The sequence below is a fragment of the Colias philodice genome, chromosome 6, assembly GCF_061535455.1.
Source record: "Colias philodice isolate Cphi_HAF_F1 chromosome 6, ilColPhil1 Martin Lab GWU primary, whole genome shotgun sequence".
NCBI lineage: Eukaryota > Metazoa > Arthropoda > Insecta > Lepidoptera > Pieridae > Colias > Colias philodice.
Window position 1 is genome coordinate 11,141,734 of NC_143091.1, and position 18,014 is coordinate 11,159,747.

Below are 18,014 nucleotides of genomic sequence, written 5' to 3' on the forward strand. Positions count from 1 at the left end.
GTAGCATTTGAATTCGAGTTTTTGCAATATGACGAATACAGACGTATTGACAATAACATTATTTAATGTTTTTAATTTTTAACAAAAAAAATCTCTATACTAAAATGAAAATACCTAAAATATACTGTACTTTATTGCCCAAAAAAAAAACAGAATCTTTGCGACTAAATAACCTAACCTAAGTCTCCTTTTTTTTAATTTTATACATATTTAAAGTTCAAAGTAAGTAGGTTAGTGATTGTGCTGCATTAGGCATTTTTAACTCTTAATTAAATTTTCTCAATACAGTTAATTAATTTTTAAATACCCAATAAGATATGACTCAAACATTTTTATTGCATTATAATAGCTTTATTCATCATATTTAAATACAGTATCATTTATAGGTCACAGCCTCACCGGTATAATGTAAAAAGTAAAAACATAACTCGTAATCTACATTGCAAATGGTCGGGATACAGCTTTACGAGCAATTAAAGGGTTTTATCGTTTCTCCGATCGCAACTCTACCAGGAACGTCTTATCGAGCGTGGTACTCGCTCCTGAGAGGCTGTATCGGTTTTAGGTGTATACTGTATACATACTCTTTGAACCGTGGTTGCGATTTGAAATATGTGTTTCTTTGTTTGAATTTGGAATTCGAATATGTTCTTTTCTCTTTTTAGAATAAAAAAATGGCTGAAAAAATAAAACAGGCCATTCATGGAAACTGAAAAGGCTTCTAACTTACAAGCTAGAGGACAACGCCGCGGTCGATAAAGTTTATAAAATACTGGTGCAATGCCTTACATCATTTTATCCTTCGTTTATTAAATTACAAAATTTATATTTTTTTAAAGAACCATAGAAAGAAATTTTTATAATGAAGGAATATTAAAAAAAATATTTATTCGGAGAGTTTTGGCATATTATACTTACGTTTTATATCGCTATGACTAACTACACTAGTGCAGTTTATTTATTAAATACTTCCTCTAAAATGATTTATGAACAAAGTTATATTTTTATAACAAACTGCAATATTTTCAGCCACCTTGATATGGGATACTCGTGTCGGAGTTAGGGTTGGCACTTCTTAATAAAATTATGCATTATTAAATATTGCAAAAAAAATGTATATGTAAAATAGAAAGACCTAAAGGGTTATAAATAAAGGTGTCGTTTGTGTTTTGTCTTCTTTGTGAAAAGTAAATAAAACTTGGAAAAAATTAATTTAAGACCGTAAAATATTAAAAACAAGGTACAAATATAATATTTTAAAGTAACAAAATAGATAACAATACCTACATACACTACGATGTTTTATTTTATATTACGTTGGCAATCCTAGCAGCATTGGTCTCGTAAAATATTTTTCATTTCGAGCTCCCGGGGCGAGGGATTTATTTGTGATATAACTTCCACAAACACGATGGAGCCGGCCGACTTTGCTCGGAATATCCGTTCAGTGAAATACATTTTTAACTTTATCTATATATATTGAGCATTAATTAAAATACTCATGAAAGACTGAATATGAAATTAAACTAAGGTTGCTAAAATAAGATTTTTGGGTAACATTTTGTAAAGGTTCCTTAAAAAAGGTGTTTGGGTGAAAAACTAGTAAATTATTTTGAAGGGAAAATGTTGTTTAAATAATAATACGATTATGTAGCGTATTCGTAGGAACATGGACTAGAAAAATCTTATCTTTTCTGCAAGTTTGTTTATCTGTGAGCATGAGAGCTTGACGGACTGTGAAATGTGAATCTCTGTATATCTAAAGTTCAAATATTAATATTTATATATTTTCACACTAGAGGTCCACTTAAGATACATAACATACATAATTAAATCATAATCATATGAATAAGAATGAGGTTTTGTTTCCGAGCAATCTGTAATAAACGGAAGTACATCATGAACATTTTTACATAATTGGACAAAACATTCTTTTTGTAATGTATGGGTAAACAATTGCTTAATATTAATTTAGTTTATTACATTAACGGTACCATTTGAATTTGTAAATGAGTTAAGAGAATATTTTTTTCCTTTGAGATCGTATTGCATGTACCTTACTTTCGTTAACATAGCTTTCTGCTCCTGCCTTAAAACATAGTCAAAACAAGTTTGTTGCAGATTATAAAGTTTGTCTATTACATATTGTTACAACACGCGTCCTAAAATAATCTCCTATAATCTTATCTGCATTTACCTCTACCCGTCTATTTTTGGTGATAATGTTTTAACTATAGCTGTTGCGTGAAATAAGTTTTCATGTTACTAACTTTCATCCCCTATTTTATCCCTTTAAAATATATTTAAAAACCTTTCTTAGCGGGTTCATAAGTCTGCAGCCCGATCAGTTCCATGATTTGGGTATCACTACATAGTATAAAACAAAGTCGCTTTCCCTGTCCCTATGTCCCTATGTCCCTATGTCCCTATGTCCCTTTGTACGCTTAAATCTTTGAAACTACGCAACGGATTTTGATGCGGTTTTTTTAATAGATAGAGTGATTCAAGAGGAAGGTTTATATGTATAATAACATCCATTAAATAGTGGAGAAGTACTGTTATTTTTGAGGTTTCTAATGTGAGGTCGTAAAAAATTACATTTTTTCCGCTTACATTGCAAACGCAGGCTGAACCCTACGAGTTTTATCAAAATAATGTACTAAGTATTATACACATTGAAAAGGTCGACAGAAAAGTCCGCGATGGTATATGTCTATCTCTTATGGATAACCCACAATAACTTTTTTTTGTCATTTACTTTTTACGACAAATAATGGCTAATTTTCGAAGCGATTTTAACCAATACAGCATTAATCCTTAACCAATTAAATACCTTGAATACATTGTTCATTTAATATAGATCTATATGGCCCATTACACCGTATGAGTTAAGTGAATATTTTCGAAGATATTACAGATTTAAAAATTGCGGGACGTAGCGTTTGCGGCGGTACCGTCCGGCCGCGGCCCGGCTATCTATTTTATACCCGTGCGAAGCCGGAGCGGGCCGCTATGTTTTTATATACTATTAGCACAGTATTGCCATATTTCCTAAATATTGTAATACTGTGCTATTAGTATCAGCATTGCACCCGTGCGAAGCCGGGGCGGGTCGCTAGTATGTAATAAAGAATTCTCTCGTTCATACAGTCAATTTATGTAGTGTACCATTATGAATTTGCCATTGAACTATTAATCCATATTCCAGATGCGAATTCATTCCACCAAACGTCGAAATGGATCGACGACGTGCGCACCGAGCGGGGCTCTGACGTCATCATCATGCTGGTCGGCAACAAGACGGACCTGTCGGACAAGCGGCAGGTGTCCACGGAGGAGGGCGACAGGAAGGCGAAGGAGCTCAACGTGATGTTCATAGAGACCAGCGCCAAGGCTGGATACAATGTTAAACAGGTTAGTGGTGACGTCATCATCATGCTGGCAACAAGACAGACAAGACGAATTACAGACAGTTTTGTATTCCGCTTTTATCAAGAGTTTGCGAATTATATGCCTCCAATCTCCATATACAGATTGGGAGTAATTGTCGAACATACCACTGCGAGGCAAGATAAAAGAATACTGGGCAATACTGTGCTTATTTTTAAAATACTTTTGTAAGAAATAAGATTGCAACAATATCACCATAAGAAGTTTTATAAAATTTCCTGTCATCCATTACACTCTACCAACTTTTTAACAAAGTCAATCCAAACGATTAACTATATATACTACTTTTTAATTCCAGTTATTCCGACGGGTAGCGGCCGCGCTTCCCGGTATGGATTCAGCTGAAAGCAAGCCTCCCGAAGACAGTATCCTTTTTCTCAAAATATTTATTATCTGTTACATTCTCACATACCCATTCCAGTACCACACACATACATGTCAGTGTCACGCACACACGCACATTCCACACGTATATGCAACGCACACATGTGTACGTATAAGTACATATATGCTATTGTTGAAGTAACGGCTATGATCGTACTAATATTGTGTTCTTAGTGGTGATTCTTTGTGACGTTTTGTGTGAGATTAGCTACAGGGGTGGATTTTGGTCTGGGGAAAATAGATTACATGCTGTTTACCCGTCGAAGGCTCTAACTAATATATATTTTTGTGACATGATTTGAGAGATTGATTGTGGTGGTTTCTATATTTTATTGTAAACTATGAATTACTTCATCAGTTATGGGCTATTATTTTGGTTATGGATTGGTTATTGGTCATGGGAATGGATTCACGGAATGATTTTACTATCTGAATGACACTACAAAATATTATAACGGTTTTATTAATCGGATTTCTGTCTCTTTCATTCGTATGCTATAAAGTGAGAAAGGGACAAAACATTGATTAGGCTAATTGGTTCATGCGGTTCATTAATATTTTTCCTAATTGAATTACTTAATTACAATCATGAGTCATTTTTATACCTGCCATTGATTTTATACTTCAACACTTTCATCTTCTTTTAAAAAAACGGCAACTCCCAAAATGAAAAAAAAAAATGGTAGCTGGCAACTACCAAAAAAAAAAATTGGTAGCTAATTTCACACGCGCCCGGCGATATAGCGTTGCGGTCCGGATCCGTTTGTGTTTTGTGTCGGTGGTGGTATAGCGGGCTAAACGGTGTAAGTAACATTAACATTACTAATTATGTGATCTGTGTACATTGCCTTCATTTCTGTTACGCTTGTAGTGTGCTTAGAGTGTAGTTTGCATGTACATTTATTTGGTTTTATGAGTAGGAACAAACTATAATTACATTAAATAGATCGAAAATATTAGTCAATAATTTATTATTGGTAAAAAATATATAGTTCTAAATGTCCTGGAAATACGCAATCTGTGCAAAGATACTCCGCAAAACTATTTTTTCTTTCCTGTTTTGTCTAATTTGAGTTTTGTTCTTTCGACTAAAAATACAACAACATACATATAGATATTTTTTTGCATTACTTTATTTCACAAAGATTTTCATTCAAAAAGTTGTGCATACAATTGGGTATTTGAATAAAAAATTTTTTTGTGCTAAATGGAAAGATAATATATTAGTTTTATAACAAAACTATTTTTTTAATTTTTTTTTGCAATAATTCAAAAGTTATTTCAAAATAAAATTTAGTCTTTGAATCCAGTACCGAAAACACACCGACAACTCCCGAAGCGTCACCCGAACGCGTGTGACGTCATAATGTTAGTTTTCACTCATTGCAGTTGATAGAAAATCGTATACAACTATAACATTTTGACGTCACATCTATCGTGACCAGTCATGGCGCGTTTATAGTCACGTGACTTTAATTTAAATTTCATAAATTTTTAATTGCTTATAATTAATTGAAAAATAATTTTTTTGGAGTTTTTTGCATTAAATATCAATATTATTAATAATAAAGTTTTAAAATACATTAAAAAAATCAATATTTTTTTACTATTCAAATACTCAATTCGTAAAAATGAATGAAAATACTTTTAGAAATGTACCTAATTCGGTCAGTAGGAAGTAATAATAAAAATCTACTACATTTAGTAAATTAGTGTTCGGTGATGCCATATAAATATACTTTTGGTCATCAAATGCATGTATCCATACTAACAACTTTATATATATTTTATTTATGTTTATCTCTATCCCACTTGCACACACACTTTTTATACTCAGTTAGTACTGTAGATATCAGAGTTATTTTATTTTATTTTCAAGTGAGAAAGTGACGGAATGTGTTTTATACGAATGTGTGACTGAGACACAAATACCGTCGTTAGAGTTTATTTTATCTATATGTATTTAAGTAAGGGTAGATATAATTACTTTAAATTTCTTTCTGCACGCACTAGTGTGTACTGGATATAATTTCATATATAATTATTTGGTATTGTCGTGTTCGCGTTGTGAAATATTAAAGGTTGGCGATAAAATAATAATTAAAATAGATTCATTAAAATTCGCTTAGTACTGAAACTGTACCAGAGTATTGTGTTCAGAATACTGAATACATTATTGATATGTCGTTTTTTTTTTAATTGAATGCGTCGCCTCTTATATTTCACGCTGTTACACTCGTAGCCTCCTTCTCTAGCCTTTTTATTTTTTTTATTTTCCTTAATACTAAATGTACAGTGCACGAGGTGATACTGAGACAAGCGCCCGGAGACAGCAAGGAGCCGGACGGTGGATGCGCGTGTTAACGTTTCCCGCCAAATTGTATGTTCCATTTTGAGGTTATAATCGACGCGTGTGCATGACGCGCTATGGGACAAACGTCAAGTGTCAACTGTCAACTGTCATATGTCATGTTTGTAGTCTATGCAAAGGCAAAGGACTTGGTGCATACAGCCCAATTCGTTCACGTCAATTATGTGTTTCATGGTGTTGTCGTGTATGCTAAATTATACTTATGTGCAATTATGCAACGATTGTTATCTAACGTTATGTCGCCCTAGTTTTATTTTGGCAGCTAAATTAATTTGACCTTTTTTATGACTTCAGTTCTATTTCAATTTAACTGTATTTCTAACATCATTTCAGACAAATAATTATTTTTAATTTCAGATTTCAATATAGTAATAATATTAATAAAATTAGGGTGGCGTTAAGGTTTAGTGATGCTGTGCTTTTGTGTCTATCGGCCTGAGTGATATTAGATGTAAATTAGTTTACAAACTTTTTAAGTGACTGACAACTGTTTTCCAGAGACAATTTTTTGTTTTTTATTTACATTTATCGTAATTTAGAAAATCGAACTTTTATGTATAGTTTAGTCAATTAATTTGATTAGGCTTTTTTAATTTATATCTCATTTTTAGATTTTGTCAGTATAAAATTATATATATTTATTATTAGTTTTCTATGTGAAACAGTTGCCAATTCTACTAAGGTAATAAGTTTTGACGTATTTCATACACAAAAGCACGTATTTGAAGCACGGATCGCTTTCATGTGAAGCAACTTCGCGATTTCTGTTTGTCTATAAGACTGACAACTATCGAAAGGATTTTAAATAATAATATGCTCTTTACTTTATGTTCGTACTTTCGGTACCGATTTTATTAATTAATTAACAATATTTTTTTGTTAGGCGTAATCTTGTTATGACTTATAAAATAAATATGTATATCACCGATTATGCCATAATTTTTATTTTTTTCTTATGAATTTTACAGGTTCCTTTATATCAGCTAAAGCTTTTCAGCTTCTTTAATAGCAAAATAGTTCTAGAAGCTAGAGTTATTTAGTTAACGATTTTTTCGCAATTAACATTTAAAAGTTTACAAAAGCAATATTCTGCCTTAAATTTTACATAAATACGGCTAGTTATAATAATAAATTTAATCTACTTATAAATTCTAAAAAAAATACTTCACAACTATTATAATATGTTTTTGTGCCGTGAGTACGAAATAAATATATGTACTATGATTTGTTTTTAAAGTTTAGTTTGTAGTACATAGAGTTTTCATACATTATTTTGTATATAGCACGCTTTTGGGATCGTCGAATCGAAATGCTCAAATCATTTAAACTTTTGCCTATATCGGACATTTGCCACATCATTTAAACAATAAATAATTTTAATATGAACTTTTTTTATGATATACATACATAATCGTGTTTTATTAAGATTTACACAGATCCCAAAGCTTATGTACATTAGTATTATTTATTTTAGCGAATAAGTGAGAAATCTTATGATTCATGTAAACTGATTAATATTTTTATTTAGTGAGATATCACGGCTAGCTTGTAATCTGGTTTATATAATTTTATATACATAATGTTCATTCCAATAAGCTTTTATAGTAATTATATATATGCATATATATGCATATAATTAAAATAATGCACCTAATTACTGTCGTTTTTAAATTGTTTCAGTTACTTATTTAATTAAGATTGGCTATAAGTTTTTTTTTTCATTTTGAAATATCTTCAATCTTATATTTTCTATTGAACCATACATTTTACTGACATTTTTCTTTGTTATAATTTATCGATGTAAACATATAGTCAATCTAATGTATGTTTGTATTCAATATAAATATGGATTTTTTTACAATCATTTTGTGCAGAATTATTAATGTTAATATATGTACCACATGCTCATAATATAATAAATTTTTAACACCTTATATTGCATTTTATTTATTAACTCTGTGTCTTTGTATTTAGCAATTCAAAATAATGTAAAATATTAATGACTATCAACAATATTATATCGCTGGGTAAACCAGAGACTTATTGTAGTGATTGTATTGTAATTAGATCGATACATTTTCCATTACATAGCTATAGTAATCTTAGCAATTAAAAAATCAATTTTGATTTTTTCCTCTTTAAAATCATTATGTATTAGTAATGTAAAATAATTGAAATCTTGAGATGAATTTCCGCATCCCATTAAAACCTATTTAAACAATATACCACACATATTTTACAATGAAATTTGTACAAGCATACCACACACTTGGCAGAAGTGAAACTTCTTATATAACAATACGACACATACATCAAATATCAATAGCTTTATCAAAAACATTTTTTGTCTGTTCCATTTTTTTGTATGTTATCTGTGAATAATCTCCCTAACTCCGCCATTAGCTGTGGACCTGCAGACCCAGTCGCCGATGGGCTCGGAGCAGGAGGGCAACGAGAGCGGCTGCGTGTGCTGAGCAGCCTCCAGCATCTGTGCCTACTTACGTTTTGTATCTTTGTATGTGACGCTCCCCGCTTATGTGACCCGTTACTCACTTAGATTTCGAACGCACGGTTTTGCGTTACCCCCATTGTAGAAGACGAACTGCGGCAGTGGACTGGAGAATTTCTTAGTACTATCCTATTGTGGACCCCAAAATACAGGCTGGAAAATTGCGGTCCAAACGTGACATGTTTGTACCTACAAAATGTTCAATAAATGGGGAGGCCTCTGCCCAGAATTGGGACACAACAGGCTACTACTACAATACAAAAATCCTGATTTCAGCAAGAGAATTGATAGTTTTAAGATATTCTTTGGTTTCTGCCGCTTCGACTTGTAGAATCATAAATGACGGATGCGTAAAACGAAACAGGGACACAGTACGCTGCATCTGCAATATTGGCCGCGGTTTATGATTCTAATCACGGTTTCAGGTTCTAACTTATTTTTAAGGCAAATTGTGATTTCCAAACGCTTTGGATTTCATTGCAAGAGTAAGCAATTATTATTCGTACCTTTTGCATAGAAACAAGAAATCTAAATCAAAACGATTGGAAGTTCGCAATACTCGACTGTCTTCGTGTCTATTTCGTTGTCTTATGTTTTAAACAGTATTATTTTTGTAGAGATGGCGCTGATTATGATTTGGGTGTTTATGGGAGGCACAAGGGTTCGATATCAGGCGGGGTACGGTTGTGAAATGAATTTATGTATTGGACTGATTGTAAAAGAATTTATGATATTGGCAGTTTTTAATTGAGTTTCAATACGCACTATTTATTATAGGGTTCGGAGTTTCGCTTTTAGAATGTGTTATTCTAAAAGCGAATCTTTGAGACTTCCTCGTGAGTAATCATGCTACATTCTCATCGTAGCAATGACCATTTTATGGCAAATGAAGCCTGGTTATTGTCTTTCTCCTTTTCGAGTTATTTGTCATGCGATTTTCTAATTTGATGTGTCGGTTCTAAGACAGGCTTTATCACAAACACGAGTAATTTCTCTCCATGCTTTACGATAAACCGTAACATTTTAATTACAATGTGCTCAACATTTATTTCAATGTATTTGAAATATAATTGTATTTGTGTAACTTTATAATTTATGGTGTGACTAAAATTGTTTGATTTTTTAATTGAATTGATATAAAGCTTTCGGAGCTGCGGCATATATTATGTCTTATTTTTTGTTTTATATAACTATTTATAATTAAAAACCTTAGCCCGCCTGATAGCAAAAACATCTTTGTAAATAGTTTGTTGTATTATTTAAATTTTAACACATAAATCGCAACGATCTCTACAGAATACCTAAGACTTTTATATTATATCTAGGTAATTATTAGGCATTTCTTCTTCTAGATTTATATTTAAGCACAACTAGTTGATTTATTTACTCTCGATACTTAGGGCAAAGCCGGTCTTTGTAGGTTTTTCGATTAATATAAAAATCAAGTTAGCTCTCACTGCCGATATCAAATTTTTGAATTAATATGAATAGTGCCTAGTGCTGAGACAATTTTTGAAATTATTCACGTTGATAAAATAGAATTACATCACCTCGGCTAAAGGTGTTTAAGACTGAATTGAATCATTTACACAATAAAATAAAACAGCTGTGGGATATAAGCTTATATAAGTGATAAAAAGGTATTCGTTGACCTACTCGTTATAAAAGTGTTATAAAACGATGAAAGAAATCTTATGTAAGCTTGACTACTCTGTTAGCTCAACCAAATAAGACGACGGGTCTATGAAGGTTTTTGAGTAATAAGGGAAATAGATTTTCTTCGATGATAAATTCAAAAATTGTCTCGGTCGGTTCGTTAGTACGGTTATAAGTAGTACCCACACCAGGTTGGAATACATTTTATAGTATTTTGTATGCAATTGTTAGTAAATTATAACTTACGTTCGTGATCGCGCAACGTGCTTAGCTTTCATCAATAGAATATTGTTTTTCATTATTCAAAATTAGCATAATGTTCCGGATATTAAATGCATTTTAATTACACTGGTGTTTTATTTATCCCTATAAATAATGTTTATAATTATTTTGGGCACGGCTAGTGCTCCAGCGATGTCGAAATAAGCGAAGCAACGCAGACCTTTTCTCAATTGAATCTTCGAAATGAAACTCTATTGAATATCTGATGAAATTAAAAGCGTAATTTTTTTAACTTCGTGCTTATTTTGAATGAGTTAATTATAAATGCCAAACATGTTTGTGTTTGTCTGGATCTAATCTTATTAGGATGAAATTTGGAAAGAAAATATGTAAATTTAACACAGTGACACAGACCACAGTCTTATAGGTTTGAAGTAGATAATGAAGTTTTTGCCTTTTTTTTTTGTTCGAGGGGCTAAATAATTAAGGTACATACGATAAATTTATCGTTCGAAACTTTTAAATAGAACCTACCTAAGCTTTAATAAAAATATATATATGACTAGCTTCCGCCCACGACTTTGTCCGTGCATCCCCGTTTTTCTCCGTTCCCGCAAGAATTTCGGGAAATCCTTTCTTAGCGGATGCCTACGTCCTAACATCTACCTGCATGCCAAATTTCAGCCCGATACGTCCAGTGGTTTGGTCTGTGCGTTGATAGATCACTATATCAGTCACCTTTGAGTTTTATATATATAGATTAACTACGTAACGCATGAGATTTATGAAAAGCTTAAAAGGTATTAAATAAAAAACACATGATCAACTTGAATTAGTTTATTTACATTTTTTAAGTATCGCCAAGAATGACAACAATGTAGGGGAAGTTTAAAATTTAGTTGCTAGTGGTAAAAACTTTATAAATTATCTACTGGTATATAAAGCGCTTAAATAATAAAAGAAAACAATGTTGAATAGTTGTTACAAATACATATCTAAATTATAAAAATAACCTTATTGAACTAGACATTATTTTTTGGAAGCCTTAAATAAAAAATAGAGGTAACAGTCTTATTGTGAAGATATTATGTTGACAAATGTCTATAAGTATATAAAGTTCAAAATATACATTCAAACTACCTATTTTATAAATTTTCAGTCATACATTTTGCCACAAACAAAATATCAATGTGGCAATACGAGGAAAATTGTGAAATGTGAAGCGTATTCTGCCAATTGAAATAGGAATTAGAATATTCCAAATTTAAATGAATTCGCATTTACAGACGAAACGCCAACATAAATAATTGTATAGACTATATTAACAATTATTTTTTTTTTATAATAAAATATATTTAAAGATCTTAGTGACTATTTTATACCAACTTTGGTACACATTGGTCTTATTACTTATTTTAATAACAATTTATTAATGAACATTATCACTGAATTTGATAGCATGCAATCAGTAAAGTTAATTCATTCCTTAATTATATATTTACATAATCTTATGTTTTCTATAATTATTATGGGGAAAGATGGATAATTACAATGCAATAGTTGCTGCCAAAGAAAATTAAATAACCTTAGGTTACGTTAGGTATCTACTTATGAAGAACAACTATTAGGTGAATAGGTTTATATTTCTAAATGCATTGATATCATTTGGTATATTTTTCTAATTCGTTGTAAAGGTATAGGTACACCTACTTAAAACCGAAACATTGTAGAAGAATAATAATTAACTATATATTTTTTGATACAGATTAAATGGAAAACATGACAGCTGTATGTACAATCAATTGATGAAAAATTTCATTATTCTACACATTCAACAAACACTTTTGTACATTTTCGTGTAAATATTTAATTTATATAAACTTCTAGTATAATATTATAAGTCTAAACACCAGATGACATGACAAAATCTTAATTAAGTTTATGAAAATATGGCACAGCTTAAAAAGTCAGAAGTTACAATGTTACATTTAATTTATTTACATTAATCTTTGTCATCATATAAGTGGTATAACTACATTTAGGAAGTACAGGTTACATCAGTTTGACACTCTTCAATTGCATTTGTTTGCAAGAACGATTAATTTCTCAAGTTAACAAACAATGCACCTTCAATACACGACTACCCTCTTGGTAACATGACGTCTTAAATCAGTACTAATTCCAGTGTGGGAAAGTGACGGCGCTAGACGACCTACATAGTTCAGTCAGAGAAAAATTACCTTTGCTGTACTTACTTCAAATGCACTGAATGCGGAATACATTATAACGATTAAAACTATAATAATTATTACATATTGTAATAACTTTTATATAAACGTTTAACGTACATTTAATTTCAAAGTATAACACACAAGATGTCAACGTCAACGTCACTGACACTAGTCTATAGTCTGTACCCGTTATTTTTTACTGGCAATAACACATTACACAGCACTAAACGTCAAAAAGCAGCGCAATATTGTGCTGCGAGGCGCGCCGCTAGTAATGTTCCTGCGGGTGCAGCGGCGCGCGGAAGGTGCGCGCGTGCTGCGTGTGCGTGAGCGTGTGGGCGGTGTGCGCGTGTGCGTGTGGAGCGTAGCTGCCGTACGCGCTGTCTTCCGAGGAGAGCGGCCCGCGACGCGTGCCTGAACTGTACACTGATTCCCGTCGCTCTTGGACTGCTGCGCCTGTGGGTTATAAGGGATGTTAAATTAGGATATATTGTTTGTATAAACTTTTGATCGAAATATCAAGTTAACGAAGCAAGCAATTACTCAGAAAGAATAGTTTTGAAAATTTGGATCTCTTTCTCTCTAATATATTGTGTTGTATTTTTTATGAAGTCTAATTCTAGTTCTCTGATTGATTAATGGTCATTTTATGGAAAAATGAAGTAGTTATTTGAAAATAGAAAATTGAGACTATGTATTAAATACAGATTATGAAAGTTTGTCCCTATAGAAAAAAAATGACTGAAATACAAAATGGCCAAGAAGCTTTCACACGTTATATTCATAATACGCGACATAAAAGTCTGCATAAAGCTCCTTACCAGCGGGTCCCGGCCGGACTCCATTAGCGGCCCCATAGGGCGGGTCCCTCTGCGCGTTGTGCACGTTCTGGCTGACCGCCGTGTGCGGCCGCAGCAGCAGCGACTGAGCACCCGCTAGTGACGACACGCCACCAGCAGCACTGCTCTTGCTGTATACTGATTGTGACCTGGATAAATGTGTTTTAGTTAAAGAAGGCAACTTGTGTGGTGGAGTGATAGCACTTTTGACGTTTGACAGTCTCCATAGATTGTGAATTTAAAATATTTGGACTTGGCAACACTGAACATTAGTGGGAAAACCTTATAACCGGGCGGAAAGTTCGGATTTCTGATCAGGAATTCAGATCCGGAAATTTAAATGATCTATTCACATAAACACGGTTTCACAAGACGCACATTCTTTTATTTCCGAACAGAAAGCTACTGTTTTGTTGACCGAATTTTACTTCAGATTTTGCGAATTTATCGACAAAAGTGCTATCATATTATGTTTTTGTTATTGGTACTTAATTAAAATTGCTCTAATATATTCTTTAGAAGTGTTACTATCTTACACAAACTAAAATTCTAATCGTGCCAGAAATTCTACTGTTTACATCACACTTCATGTGCTTCATGCAAAAGCTAAGCTTCCTATTGTTATTGACCTAATAATTTCTTGAGAAATAAAGGTACCTAATAAATAATTCAAAGTATTCATTCATTTTAAAATATTGAATTATTATTGAATATCTCCCATTAAAAGTACAATGAAGTGTACTTAATACTTATTAACTATATTCATTACTTAAAAAAAACTAAACTAAATCGATTATAAATTTCATACATGATAAATAACTTTTTAAGAATATTGAGTATCTACCTAGTAACTAGTGTATTATGAAATTTAAGAGATTGCTAATATATGTAATTACGTAAAAGTACTCTAAATAAATCAAACCTAATCTATAGAGTGCTCTTTTATTCGATTTGAATACTGACGAACTCTAAAACATTTTACCTTAAATTTATAGGTATACTGAACATTCTCTGAACAATCTGAATACCTATCATCCCTAATCTCTACCTAGTACTTATACCTAAAATGTTCTACGCAAGCAATCGAATACGTTACGTGGCGCAGACGACATCAATAGTTACATTTGACATGAGGTTCCATCAGACCTGTGCAGAGTGTGTCTAGCCGGCGGCGGCGAGCGGCAGTACAGCGACTTGGTGCCAGAGTACAGGGGCTCAGTGTTATCTGGTCGAGGAGTCGCTGAGCAGTATGTAGACGCGTGGCGGTAGTGGTGCGACGGGAAGGCCGGCTTGTCCAGTTCGTCCAGGTCTCTGGGCGAGGAGGCTCTCGAGTTGGAGTTGGCACGTGGTTTCCGAGAAGCCCACTCGTGGAGGAGCGCGCTGGCGATGCCGCCGCCGAGCCCGCCCACCCAGCACACCCAGTGGCTGTCCCAGCGGGACAGCACGAAGGACGGGCCGAGTGACCGAGCTGGGTTCAGCGAGGGCATCTGTAATTGATATAGGATATTAGAATGATTGTTATAACATAATACAAGACTCATAATGTAATTGTATACAATAAGATTTGAGTTTAAACCTTTTCTAATTAACAGGCGAAACCGCAACTATGTTTTAAAGCAAAGATAACACTTATTCTGAGATGTTTTCGCCGTTCGCGTCGTAGGTAATTAATAAGTAATAACTATATAAGTATGTATATCTAATTTTATAAATAGTCTATTAATCAATATTTATTCGTCATGGTTATACCTACGTAGGTAAGATATTTTAAGCTTGGAAATAACGTTAAAAGGGGTTAATAATAGGACTTTCTATAAGTATTTTAGTGGACGCATAATATATCACACTGTCTCTGTCATACAATGCCTTTCTTTCTAGATTAAGCAAAGTATAGTAACTACATAATATATGTATAAAGTTTGTAGGACTTTGAAAACTATTTAGGGATTTCAACGACATCCTTTGGCGCAATATCCAGCGTCATCAATCATAGCTCACGATGAAATGAAAGTAAAAGAGGCTAAATTCCATTTAGCTTTCAGTTCTAAAGATTTTATCTATGTACCTATCTATGAACTCTTAAAATATAGGTTACATTTAACCCTGGGTGTTCAACTGAAAAAATTGAACAGACAGATATAATTTTTCACAATAAGGTATTTATAATTTACTAGCTTCTACCTTCTACTTCCACCCGTGGCTTCACTCGCTTTCTCTAAAACCTAATAGGTAAATAGGTACTAAAACTTTCCTCGAGAATCACTATCTATCTAAACCCGCAAAAAACCGTATCAAAATCCGTTGCGTAGTTTTAAAGATTTATACATGTGGACACGCAGATGGCGGAAAGCGAATTTTTATACTATGTATACTATTATATTCATGAGACTACGCAATACGCCGAGATTGATGTTCGATAGTCATCACAAAATATTTACTGCTTTCAAAGTGAAAAACGTACTCGACAGGGTAAAACGTGTCACATAAACTGGCAACACAATGGTTGGAGCCTGTTGTCAGTACGAAATTCAAGAGCTACGTGATTGAACAATAGTCAACGTTCGAACGCACAATAGCCATTTAAGAGCATACCATTTACGCCTTTATTCCTATACCGTTTAGTATCATAATGTGATGCGAGTAAAACGTCCTAGTTGGGGGATTTTACGCAATTTTTTCACCTGTATTCAGAAGCGGAAACGAGTTAAAAAAACTATCTACATTGAAAGGGCCGCAATTACAACAACAATGGATACCTGCTATTTCTCTATATTTAAATCTCATCCAGGCCAACCGCAAGGTTGTATGAAGTTCTTTAATACAATATTTAATGTTTTAAAATAACTGCCTGGGCATTTATTGCGGTTGCCAGATGCACGAATATTGAGATATTATATATAATATGTTACTTGTTAAATTGTTAATACACATAAGGTATGAAGGAAGGCAGAGATTAAAAGAAGGAAAATAATGGTTGTAATCATTTATAAAGATAATCCATTTAATATATATGTACTTAGATATTATACTTTGCTATAAATCAATCTTCACATTGAGTTTATTATACCTGCGTGATACGGTCACATAAATTGCGTTACATTTTTTAGATTGAGACGCGGAATTTCCTCAACTCGTAAAAACACAACAAAGGATAAATAAATCACGTTAAAAGCGAAATTTACCAGCACATCTTGGGCTCATTGTTAACAATTGCAATATCGCAGGGATTCAAAAGGTACCTTCTATTTTGGTTCGTTTTTGTTCAATCATGTGTATAGAATAGGAACATCTGTCCGGTAAGGACTCACAAAAGGCAGGTAGAACGGTATTGTGCCTCGATAAAAGGACGAGGCTATTGAACACACTAGTAGTATTGTGGTAGTATGGAAGACGTTGCCAATACGCAGATGGTAGTAGATATCAATCTGTCCTCATATCTATTTTGTTTGTATCAGTTTTGTTTCGCGGCAGCTGGTGTCTCATCTTGAATTCGGAGACGCTAAGACACGTTCGAGTAATATAAATTTTATTGAAATTTCTGCTCCGTAGTTTGAGTTAGAGATATTGTGAATGTAGAGTTAATCTAAATTCAGATTTTTATAATAATTCTATTAATATATTAATATGTTTCTATATCTCTTTTTATTACATTACAGTTTCATTAACCTATGATTCAATTTATAAAAGTTGTGCCTAGAGGATATATTTACAGGGAGACCGGAGAAGGAGCCGCACTCAATTTAATTATATTGTAAGGGAAAGTGGGAATTACACTTACATTCACTTTACACGAGATTCTGTTTTCATAATTAATTGGGGTCAGAAGAACCGACTACAAGTTTTAACCACAATTTTAGGTATTCGCCGCGTTAATCGCACGATTCTCATTTCGCCTTCCTAAAGACCCTTTTGTGTAAAGCTAGCGGGCAATAAACCACTTGACAATATACCCTTGTGTATGTACGTAATTGTTTTAAGGATACTTACAGAAACGAAGCTAGCAGCGCAATAAGCAGCTCCCAGTAGAGCTGGCGCAGTTCCCGTCCACCGTCGCTCCATCGCCGCGAAGTACGCAGCAGCCACCAGGCCTGACAGCAGCAGTTCCGCACCGAGCCTCTCCCAAGCCGCCCCTCCCCCTCCCGGGAGCGACGCGGACAACCCCCCCGCATACCCCGGCACGCTGACACTGAAAGAAGTTTCCAGAAGTTAAATACCGCGGTCGGATTTTTCACTTGGATGCGCTCCAACTGCGAACATGTTGTCGCATGTTTCGTGGGTATTTCGATTGTTTATTTTGTCGTCTGAAATTCACAACAATGGGACACAATAAGGTTGAATTATTTCATGTGAAG

At 33.4% G+C, this 18,014-nt stretch overlaps 2 protein-coding genes across 4 annotated transcripts in view; one reads left to right on the forward strand and one right to left on the reverse strand.

The window, feature by feature from the left end:
• The window catches only part of Rab6 (RAS oncogene family member Rab6), a 31,354-nt gene extending 20,638 nt beyond the window's left edge, over positions 1-10,716 (forward strand). Inside the window, exons 4-6 of one of the 2 annotated variants that reach the window (XM_089696936.1) lie at positions 3,209-3,414; positions 3,749-3,815; positions 8,609-10,716. In XM_089696936.1, the coding sequence (XP_089553062.1) occupies positions 3,209-3,414; positions 3,749-3,815; positions 8,609-8,679 (344 nt within the window). In that variant the 3' untranslated portion in view covers positions 8,680-10,716. Of the gene's footprint in view, positions 1-3,208; positions 3,415-3,748; positions 3,816-6,130; positions 8,140-8,608 lie in introns of those variants that run through there. The other variant, XM_089696937.1, reaches the window with a different exon arrangement.
• A 698-nt stretch (positions 10,717-11,414) lies between these two features.
• bib (MIP channel family protein big brain) overlaps positions 11,415-18,014 on the reverse strand; it is an 83,332-nt gene continuing 76,732 nt past the window's right edge. Inside the window, exons 3-6 of one of the 2 annotated variants that reach the window (XM_089696901.1) lie at positions 17,650-17,848; positions 14,809-15,149; positions 13,645-13,811; positions 11,415-13,279 (exon numbers count right to left, since the gene is read on the reverse strand). In XM_089696901.1, the coding sequence (XP_089553027.1) occupies positions 13,092-13,279; positions 13,645-13,811; positions 14,809-15,149; positions 17,650-17,848 (895 nt within the window). In that variant the 3' untranslated portion in view covers positions 11,415-13,091. Of the gene's footprint in view, positions 13,280-13,644; positions 13,812-14,784; positions 15,150-17,649; positions 17,849-18,014 lie in introns of both variants that reach the window. The other variant, XM_089696900.1, reaches the window with a different exon arrangement.